The 11,333-nt window shown below is 36.1% G+C and overlaps 1 protein-coding gene across 2 annotated transcripts; it reads left to right on the forward strand.

Annotated features, from left to right (window-relative positions):
• Positions 1–1,434: 1,434 nt before the first annotated feature.
• LOC7459881 (topless-related protein 4) lies at positions 1,435–10,896 on the forward strand. 2 transcript variants are annotated; one of them, XM_024589616.2, is made up of 26 exons: positions 1,435–1,633; positions 1,790–1,908; positions 2,042–2,221; positions 2,482–2,595; positions 2,691–2,849; positions 2,955–3,132; positions 3,227–3,329; positions 3,860–3,975; positions 4,436–4,601; positions 4,732–4,841; positions 4,948–5,017; positions 5,123–5,196; positions 5,368–5,463; positions 5,540–5,635; positions 6,104–6,231; positions 6,344–6,578; positions 6,942–7,106; positions 7,234–7,326; positions 7,451–7,597; positions 8,136–8,246; positions 8,394–8,573; positions 8,957–9,085; positions 9,174–9,269; positions 9,558–9,746; positions 9,981–10,147; positions 10,280–10,896. In XM_024589616.2, the coding sequence occupies exons 2-26, from the start codon at positions 1,829–1,831 to the stop codon at positions 10,476–10,478; spliced, it is 3,381 nt and encodes a 1,126-aa protein (XP_024445384.1). In that variant the 5' UTR covers positions 1,435–1,633; positions 1,790–1,828; the 3' UTR covers positions 10,479–10,896. The 2 variants fall into 2 exon arrangements, with proteins under 2 accessions (XP_024445384.1, XP_024445385.1); XM_024589617.2 differs by having other exon boundaries at positions 1,436–1,633; positions 3,863–3,975.
• Positions 10,897–11,333: the final 437 nt, after the last annotated feature.

Here is an 11,333-nt window from a genome sequence, read left to right on the forward strand (position 1 = left end):
ATCAAACCGCTTGATTGGATTTAATGATACTGCCAAAAAAATTTCTATACTCTTAATATTTTTTTTAAGTTTAGAAAAAGAGTTGTCTAACATGTAGTGAAGCGTGGGCGAATGTACTAGCTAGTAATCTACATAGTGTTTTGTAATTTATTTATTTATATGCATCTTGATCCTTTTTTTGCTTTAGTTATTAATATTTATATTTTTAGTTTAGCCCTTGTATTATTTGTTTATTGAGATTTGAAGTTGATATTTTAATTTTAACTTGCCTTTTATATGGTTATAGCAATATAAAAAAAATCTCTGCATTTGGTTGGTATTGAAAAAACATCATGGCAGTGTGGTGTGACCTATTTAAAAAAATAGTTAAATAAAAATGGTTTTTTTTTTTAAAAAAGCCTAAGTTATTAAACATTGTGTTATTGCTTTTTTAAATTTTTAATCCAATCCTTGTATTATATGTTCACTAGGATTTAGAGTTTATATTTTATTTTAATTTGTCTTTTATATAATTATAATAATATTGGAAAAATATCTCGGTATTGAGCTGGTATCGGAAAAATATCATGGCATCATGGCGTGTTCTATTTTTTTCTCAATTTAGTTAAATAAAAAATAATTTTTTTAAAAAAACTAAGTTATTAAACTTTGTAGAGCTAATTACCTGATTTGCAAGTTTTGAAGGGTAACTCAGGTTGTCCTAATTCGTGGGTTTGGTAGGGTATCTTTATTTTTATTTTTTTAATTGAACTTGATTTTATAATTATTTGTTTTTTAATATATATATATATATATATATATATTTTTAAAAAACATGTTATTAAATTTTAGAAAGTCCATGGATATGTTCGCGAGTTTGATAAATTTAACTTTTTATTTTTTAAAAAATTCATTTTTTCCCCATGATTTTATCTTTCGATATTAGAATAATTAGGAATTGAATCTCATAATTTGTTTCATTTTACTTTTTATAAAGTTACCAGAATCTAAAAAAAAGTTATAATATTAGGTTGATACTTAATTTTATCATCTTATATTTTTTTTATCATACAATTAAATAAATAATAATTTTATTTAAAAAACAAGCTATTAGTCAATTATTCTATTTTTGGGTCTGACGTGTTGTACGAAGTTAATGGAAAATGAAGAGAATTAATAGTAGAGAGTGGTAAACTTGTAAATAAATCCCTGAAAATAAACACAGTGGTTATACATAGCAATCACCGCAAAGTCAGGAGTAAACAAGTCCAAATTCGGCGTATTAATAACGCCCGATAAGACAGTGCACTTATAAAACCAGAAAGGCAGAGTTACCTATCACTCTTATAAACTATGTGCTTATCCAATGACTTATCACTCAAATTATCCCGTATCATCTCCTCTCACGGGTATTTAATTTGTCTGATACCTTCCCCTCAAATCCCTAACCCTTTCTCTCTCTATAAATACTAGTAGAGTTCATAGAGAGAGAAGCCACAAAATTCAACTTCAACTACAGAGAGAAAATCCAAGAAAGCTCTGAAACGACATCGTCCGTTTTCTCTCTCAAGAGAAAGAATTTCCAAGGGAGCTCTGAAACGACTCCGTCCGTCTTCTCTCTTCCAAGATAAATTCTTCTCCGATCTGGAAACAGGTACAGAAGTTCCTTTATTTCCCTTTGAATTTTGGAAATTTACGCATTTTTTTATTTTAATGTTTGATTGCTAAATATTTATGTAGTTTTTAATTATTGCGAGGTTTTAGATCTCTTTATGAGTTAGTTAATTTTGTTTCTTTTTGGTTTCTGCAGATTAGATTTTTTAAATTTTTTTCTGGAAGAACTATTAAAATGTCTTCGCTTAGTAGAGAGCTTGTGTTTCTCATACTTCAGTTTCTCGAGGAAGAGAAATTTAAAGAAACTGTTCACAGGTACGTAATTTTATACTTTATTTATTTGTTGATTTTTTTTGTTAATTTTTTTCGTGGTTATTTTTGTGATTTGGATTTGGTGAGAATTTGTGGTGTTAATATATTTTTTTTTATATAATTTTTATGCATGGAGATTGGAGCAAGAGTCAGGGTTTTACTTTAACATGAGGTACTTTGAAGAAATGGTGACAAATGGAGAGTGGGATGAAGTGGAGAAGTATTTGTCAGGGTTTACGAAAGTGGATGATAATAGATATTCGATGAAGATTTTCTTTGAGATTCGGAAGCAAAAGTACCTTGAAGCTTTGGACAAGTACGTGCTTGATTGATTGCCTTTTCTGTATGGTTAATTGTTATGGATTCTGTTTTTTAATACATTTCCTTACTGGGGTTTTGGATTTTGATTCGAGTAATTGTTATCTAGGATGAACTAATTTTTTTGGGCCCACTAGATAAACCAACTGTAGTTGTGTGGACCTCTGTAGCGGTTAATTTGATTGGTCTGGTGTACATAGATGGAGTCTGCGCAACGGTTTTTTAACTTGATGTGTCTGTTAATTTTTGCAAATGTAGGCGAGATCGTGCGAAGGCAGTTGAAATTTTAGTGAAGGACTTGAAAGTGTTTGCGGCATTTAATGAAGAGCTGTTTAAAGAAATTACGCAGCTACTGACGTTGGAAAACTTTAGGTACTTTTTTTAAAAAAAATGTTAACTCTTATTTGTGCCTTATTTTTGTATTGATGATATTTAGATATCCTGTGTTTGTTTACTTTGATTTGCAGAGATAATGAACAGCTATCCAAATATGGAGACACCAAGTCTGCTAGGGGTATAATGCTCGGTGAACTCAAAAAGTTGATAGAGGCTAACCCTCTTTTCCGTGACAAGCTTCAGTTTCCTACTTTGAAAAACTCAAGATTGCGGACTCTAATTAATCAGAGGTCGTCAAGAATTTCTTGCCTTGCCTCCGTGCTTATACTCTTTTAAGTTATCGCTTTGGATTGAAGTTGTTTTTTGTCACTCACCTCCTCGCAATTGAATTGCAGTTTAAATTGGCAACATCAGCTTTGTAAGAGTCCAAGGTCTAATCCTGACATAAAGACTTTATTTGTTGACCACAGTTGTGGGCAACCAAATGGTGCGCGGGCCCCATCCCCTGTCACCAATTCCTTAATGGGTGGTGTGCCCAAGTCAGGGGGGTTTCCTTCAATAACCGGTCATGGTGTAAGTGACAAATTAGAAAGGAGTTACCCTTGTTTCTATAGTATGCTGGTTTTGAATTATGAACTTACCTGCCTCTTTATATGGATGCTTGCAGCCATTTCAGCCTGCGCCTGCAGCTCTTCCATCTTCTCTTGCAGGATGGATGGCGAATCCATCTGCTTCTGCTGGGCCCCTAGGTTTGGCTCCCAATAACACAGGTAGGCTACATAAGACATCTGAATCAGCTGCTTTTGATCGGTTTTAATGTTCTTACAGTCTTCGATAAACATTCTTGGACTCTATTCAAAAACATCATGCACAAACTCAAGAAGGAAGTATTAGCTATAATAATATAGCTAATGATAGTAGGAATGTGCACTTATTTGAAAGAGGAAATGCATTGCTATGGGTGAATCAGCTTGGTACTGCTCAAAGGTCATATTCTTTACTTGATGGTTAGCAGCATTCATCTAACCATTACCTTAGTGAAGGAGAATGTTGAGAGATCTTATTGTTTATTTTGAATGACAAGATTTACCCGTGTGTGTGTATATATATATTCAAATATCATTATTCTATTAGGATCTTAACTATTGATACTATTTTGTTAAAATGATCATGATTTAATATTTTGTATCAGAGAATTTGAGTGGTGTTCAATCTCTGATTCACTGTACCTTTTCATTTAATTTCTACGGTTTCTTGGGTGCTAATTTGCTTCTACTTCTTCTTTGCATCTTCACTGCAGCAGCTATCTTAAAGCATCCCAGGACTCCCCCTACCAATAACCCAGCTATTGACTATCAAACAGCAGACTCTGAACATGTGTTGAAGAGGCCAAGACCATTTGGACTATCGGATGAGGTATGGACTGAAATTGTCCATCCCTTTACATTCCTATGCTGTGTTTTTGCCTTGTTATGATTGTTGATGCCTTTTGCTATTATGAATTTGGAAATACGTTTTAGCATGATTTTTGAGATGCCAAGGTGGGTGTTATGTCACATTATAGGTCTCGATGATTTTGGATGATGCTGATTAGATTGAAACTGTTTGGATATTTGAGCTTGGAGTTGGACTGGGTGTGCGCACGATTGTCATTTCACTTTTAATCCCTGGAGGGGAAGCTTCTTTTTTAAGTTGGGGATTTATGCTAATTAGGGCTTGGGATGTGTCATCCATGTGTATGTTGTGTGTGCATTTGTCACTCCAATAAATTTTATGGGATCAAGGTCCTCATTTTAGAGTCTAGGATTTTGGCTGAATGAAAAATTTTAAATTGTTGACTATTCTAGTTCTTCTTCTTTACTTGATATTTTATCAGGTCAATCTCCCAATAAACATTATGCCTATGGCTTATACGAGCCAGAACCATGGGCAAAACTCCTACTCTTCTGATGACTTGCCCAAGAATCCTGTCATGGCTTTAAATCAAGGTTCTGCTGTCAAGAGTATGGATTTTCATCCAGTCCAACAAATTCTACTTCTTGGTAAGCTCCCTCAATGTTTATAAAGAATAACTCTTCCCAGCCTTACTGGTGTGTGATTGTGTGCGCACTTACCATTGGGAAGTTCACCTGGTTTTCAGAGATTGTATCATTTGTTGTTTCACTGTTTCAGTTGGAACAAACATGGGTGAAGTCATGGTATGGGAGTTGGGCAGCAGAGAAAGGATTGCTGGGAGGAATTTCAAGGTTTGGGACCTTAATGCACGCTCAAGAGCTCTGCAGGTACACTTTTATTTTTTAACAAGCTTAATGGAATGTGAATCAATCATGATACTTTCTGGAATTGTAATATTATCAGGTTAAGGCTAACCAGCTGATTATTGTGTAGGCATCTCTGTCCAATGATTATACAGCATCCGTTAACCGTGTGGCGTGGAGTCCTGATGGAACTTTATTTGGTGTGTTAAAATGCTATCTTTCTTGCCTGTTCTGCCTAAAAAGTAACATTTTCCTTAATGAAAATCAGGATTTTCCAATATATTACCATTTTTCTTTTTTTCCAGGTGTTGCATACTCCAAGCACATTATGCACGTATACTCCTACCATGGCGGTGACGACATAAGAAATCACCTTGAGGTTTGTGCCAATAATTGATATCTTTGAAACTCGGTGTCTTTACATCTCTAGCTAATACCATCCATCTTCAGTACATGGATTTTTTTCTTTAAAAAACTCCTGTAGTATTTATTTTGTTGCAATTTTGTTTATACATACTGAAATTCATGTGGATTTTTCCTTGTGTTTTAGATGGATGCTCATAATGGGAATGTAAATGATCTTGCTTTTGCTTACCCAAACAAGCAACTTGTTGTAGTCACTTGTGGCGATGACAGGACCATCAGGGTTTGTTTTCTTATATCTCTATTCAATGCATCTACATGCTAGCAATGGTGCTTTTTAAGAGTTCAAGATTCTGCAGGTTTGGGATGCGATTGTGGGGACTCGACTGTTTAATTTTGTTGGTCATGATGCACCTGTATATTCTGTGTGCCCACATCACAAGGAAAATATTCAGGTAAAATATGGGATGGTAATTGAGCCCTCTCGTCCTCCAGTTTTTACTCATTTCTGCTTGATAAATGGTAAAACATAATTAGCTATGTGTTCGTAAGCAAATATATGGAGATTCATTGCTAGTCTAAATCCTCATTTTATGAATTGAGATCTGAATCAAATTGTAAAATTCAAGACAGATGTTAGCAATCATTTTTTTTTAAATGCCGGATGCATAAAAACAGAGACAGAAAAATGAAATATTTTGGGAACTTCTGCATACGGAAACTGTTTGAAACAAAAACAAAAGAACAATGAAAGGGGAGGTTGGAGAAAGAAAAGAGGAGATTGGATACAAGAAGTAAAATTATAGTAGAGAGTAAGGTGAGGTTAAAGAGTATTAAGAGAGGGAGAGAGGAGTCACTCTTCAATTTTCTAGGTATCTATCCCTTTTCTTCTTTAATTTTATTTCTTTCTTACCTTCTCCCAGTTTATCTTTTCAACCGCAACTGATGGAAAGATAAAGGCATGGTTGTATGATAATGCGGGTTCAAGAGTCGACTATAATGCACCAGGGCATTCTTCTACCACAATGGCATACAGTGCTGATGGAACTAGGTTTGTATACTTCATTGATTTTATGTTTTCTGCCGGTGATGGGAGATTGACATTTCTTATTCTTTTTTCTCTCGACTGAGATATTCGTATCATTTTTATGGACAACTTGCAGGTTATTCTCATGTGGGACAAACAAAGAAGGAGAATCACACTTGGTGGAGTGGAATGAAAGCGAAGGAGCTGTGAAACGTACCTATAATGGTCTTGCAAAGCGTTCCGGGGGTGTTGTGAAGTTTGATACCACTAAAAATCGATTCTTGGCAGCTGGGGATGATTTCATGATCAAGTTTTGGGACATGGATAATAACAACCTGTTGACAACTATTGATGCAGAGGGTGGATTGCCGGTAAAGTTCTGATAGTCCTTTCTTGTTAAATTTGTCTGATTACGGCCTTTTGATGTACGATCAATTGGTAAATGAAACAAACTTAAAAGCCCAAGAGAACCCATTTCTGAAAACTCCTTTTATTTTGAGTTGTATAAGACCAACTAAGGTGCTATATATATGTGTGCGTGTGGCAATATAGGCAAATATGAGATAGACAAAACCAAAATCCAATAGGAACAGGGAAACTTGACAATAGTTCCACTAGAGGGAAGGAGACAATTAAACATAATTAAATTCTGAATTTTCTACCTGAAATAAACAGTTCTAAAATCTTTAACTAGAGTGTTCATGTTTAACAACTCCCGTGTCATGAATTTTCAGGCTTCTCCTTGTATTAGATTTAACAAGGAAGGAACGCTATTAGCAGTCTCAACAAATGACAATAGCATCAAAATTCTAGCAAATTCAGATGGGATCAGGCTGCTCCGGACAGTGGAGAGTCGTACATTTGATGCTTCTAGAGCTTCTTCTGCTGCTGTTGCGAAGGTAAAATTTGATAGGCAAGAAAATTCTTTTTAGCATCATTGTGTTACTAGAGTTATGCAATTAGAAAGTAAAAATATCTGACAATTTCACATGGCATGCAACTATCTTAATGTATGATTTGTATCAGGCCCCTGCAATAGGCACTTTTCCGCCTGCTAATGCCACAGTTGGAACTAGCATCGATAATCAAGCTGCTCCTGCAGCACCCATGGTTGGAATGGTAGGTGTTGCCCTCCAGCCACAGTTATCTCATTTACATACTGCCATGTGTGCATGTCAATGCAAAAGGATCTTGTTACACATTCAATGATTTGACATTTTCCTTCTGTTTTGAGTTTCTACAGAATAGTGACAATCGAAGTTTAGTTGACGTGAAGCCTAAAATTCAAGACGAATCAATTGAAAAATCTAGGATCTGGAAATTAACAGAAATAAATGAACCATCACAGTGTCGCTCCCTGAGGCTCCCTGATAGCTTGACTGCCATGAGGGTATGCTCTACTTCTTGAAAATGTTATTAGAAGGTTGTTATTATGCTGTTTATTCATATGATCTTGATGTGAGGAAAATGATTGTACTCCTGAATAATACCGCTGAAACTTTAGTACAATTGTAATTTCCTCCACACTTTTTTCTCCTTTACCTTTCTTTTCCCTCCCTTCTGATCTATTTATTTATCTATCTATTTATGTGACTATTTTGTGTGGCACTGTGGCTGGCCATAATAAGTTGACATGCTTGTTCTTACCACTGGTTTGTGGAAGACATTAAATGCAATGGGATAATTAGATCGTTTTATGCAGAATGTCCACGTTTTGGCATTTGAATACTTATAGTTTTGGTGGCAAAGACTAGCAGCTATGGTCTAGGCTTGAGGATGTGTCTGTTGGTCAAATTTTGAACTTTCATTGTTTAATAGTCGCTCTTTTGCAGCTGAATTTTTATGCATTTGAGATTGTTCTGTATGTGATGTTCTTGAAGTTAACAATTAGTAAGTTGTAACTATGGGTTTGGTGACAATTGTTTCAGGTGTCTAGATTGATTTTTACAAATTCAGGAGTTGCCATATTGGCACTAGCATCTAATGCAGTGCACAAGCTTTGGAAGTGGCAGAGAAATGATCGAAACTTGCCTGGGAAGGTATTTTTATTGTGTCGACCTTTTTTTTGTGATGTGGGAAGGCATGTACTTTGAAGCTACTTAATTTACATGTTGGAAGGTAGCATGTCTATTTTGTTCCGTTGATTTCAATAACCTTGCCTTTAACGAAGGTTTTACCTGTTCTAGGCCACTGCTAGTGTACCACCTCAATTATGGCAGCCTTCTAGCGGAATTTTGATGACTAATGATATCAGTGACACAAATCCTGAAGATGCTGTTCCGTGCTTTGCACTTTCAAAGAATGATTCTTATGTTATGTCAGCTTCAGGAGGGAAGATTTCTCTTTTCAATATGATGACATTTAAGGTAAATGTTCTATCACGATTTTTTCTGTTTAGGTTCAATTCTCTGTGCTTGATTGAATTTTTTGTGTGATACCAGGACCTTGTCAAGGAACAGTCTATGATGTGTGTTTCAGCCATTATAGTTGCAGTAGATTTGTACCCTTAACTTTGCTTTTCTTTTGAGCAACACAATACCATCTTTTCTTTTTGAAAAACCAAAATGTTTGAAGGATGTATGCCAGAAGAAGTTATGGCTATTTATATTTCCATGGTGTAAATTACCAGTTTGCAGATGGATCTGAGTGGTCTTTCAGTGGAGACTTATTCTCAATGCATTGAATTCTAGTTTTGCTATACTTTTGATCTGCCCTTGTTATATTTATAGTCCATTTTTCTTGATTACAGACAATGACAACATTCATGGCTCCACCACCAGCTGCAACATTTTTAGCATTTCACCCTCAAGACAACAATATCATTGCTATTGGCATGGAGGACTCTTCTATACAAATTTATAACGTCAGGGTTGATGAGGTATTGCTTAGATACCTCAAAATGTTGAACCTTCTATTGGAAGTAGAAAAGCAGGAGTATCAACAATTTGAATTATTCCATATCACAGGTTAAAACAAAGTTAAAAGGTCATCAGAAAAGAATTACAGGACTCGCCTTCTCGCACTCTCTAAATGTCCTGGTGTCTTCCGGAGCTGACTCGCAGGTATGAATTATTGGTAATGCAAGTCTGTCTGTATTACCATAGAATAAGCAACCAAGCCCGCTGATGTAAGGTAACGGATTTTGGAAAGTCTTGCAAGGAAAGTCTTGTTTTCTCTGTTTGAGACCATTTTAGAGACTATGATTTGAGCTTTATCTGGAAACTTCTTTTGTTATGTGGCTTCCTAGATAATAGATTTGCCATCTTTTACATCCTTGTGCATCTGATAGCCTGATCATCAAGTGTTTGGTGTTGGAATTACTCAGTTCTGTACATGTTTTCCCTCTACAGTTGTGTGTTTGGAGCACCGATGCATGGGAGAAACAAGCTAGTAAATTCTTGCAAATTCCAACTGGACGAGTTGCTTCTTCTCTTGCAGATACACGTGTTCAATTTCACCTTGACCAGATACATTTGCTTGCGGTTCATGAAACACAGATAGCTATATTTGAAGCACCAAAATTGGAATGCCTCAAGCAGGTTTGGCAGAGTGTCTGGAAATATTTCAGTTGCCCTCTTCATTTGTTATTTCATTTAGATAGGTCTCTCATTTCTGTTGTGATGTGGGGAAATGCGTCCCATGGATATTGATCACTGGACATTATGCATATAGTGGAAATAGTCTCACAAATATTTATCAATATTTTTAGTTTGGGGATTTTGTCATCAAAGCTTCTGACGTTCTTTCTACAAAATTGTATCCTCTTCATGCAGTGGTTCCCTCGTGAAGCAAGTGGTCCGATTACGCATGCTACGTATTCCTGTGATAGCCAATCTATATATGTTAGTTTTGAAGATGGAAGTGTGGGTGTTCTCACTGCTTCAACACTAAGATTGAGATGCAGAATAAATTCTACTGCTTATTTACCTCCCAATCCAAGGTTGCTTGCTTCTTCTTCTTCTTCTTTTTTCTTATCTTTTGGTTCCTTGATTTTATTCTCTTCTTTGTTTAGAAGACTAACCATTCAAAAAATTTTGCTTGTTTTATCTGCCTGATGATGTAATTTTAACAGCTTGAGAGTGTATCCTCTTGTCATTGCTGCACATCCCTCTGAGCCTGATCAATTCGCACTGGGACTAACAGACGGTGGAATTCATGTGCTTGAACCATTGGAGTCGGAAGGAAAATGGGGGACCTCGCCTCCTGTTGAAAATGGTGCTGGCCCTAGTACAGCTTCTGGTGCTGCTGGTTCTGAACAAGCTCAAAGGTAGTTGGGTGCATGGCTTTCAACCAGGACCTTTATTGTGCATGCCTTGTATGCAATCCCGCTCCCTGGGCCCACCACATTGTGATTTTCGAGGGGAAGCTGCAGAAATTAGGTACTATAATATAGGTTTAGGATACTTGCATCCTGATAGAGAGAGCTCGTTTAAGTGCCAATTTAATCATTTTGCTTCCGAAGGCATGATGTTCTCCGTTCCCCCTCATTAGAAATGGTTGGAGAAGCATGAGTTTATGGTTGTACATTCTAGGAGTCAAATGCAAAAACAAAGAAAGAAGGAAGAAAAACTGAAGGTGAAGGTCTGACTATAGAATTTTAAAGGTGATTTAGGAAGAAACTCTTGAGCTGGTTGTTTTGTCTGTGTTCATTTTTATCTATTTTCAAAGATAGCCATCTAATTTTTTTCATTTTTTCCCCTCTGCTAGTGGCTTCTGACTCTCGTGTTTTATTCCTTTTTATTAGCAGTCTCTTTTTTTCTGCATCTCTTGTTCTCTGACCCCTTTGCATAGTTGATTTTGATTCAATTAAGAGTTGAGATTCTTTGCCTTGACATGGGCCATCCTTCATAGTGACGTTCCCTTTCTTTGATGTGTTCTGATACTTTCAATGAGAGGTTGCTTTCGAGCTCTTCTGCTTGATGATCCAACAAGGAAGAGTTGACGATGGCTCTGCACTGATGATCATGTTGACCGACGGTGCCTGATATGGGCCGAGGAAATTTATAACCTGTTTCCAAGCCATCTAGTGGTTAGCCTGATTTATTCCAAGTTTAAATTGGCCCTGATAATTTCATTTAGTCCACCTAGCCACTGATAATTTCGGACAGCCCCACGAACTTCAATCG

This window comes from Populus trichocarpa, chromosome 18 (assembly GCF_000002775.5).
Source record: "Populus trichocarpa isolate Nisqually-1 chromosome 18, P.trichocarpa_v4.1, whole genome shotgun sequence".
Lineage (NCBI taxonomy): Eukaryota > Viridiplantae > Streptophyta > Magnoliopsida > Malpighiales > Salicaceae > Populus > Populus trichocarpa.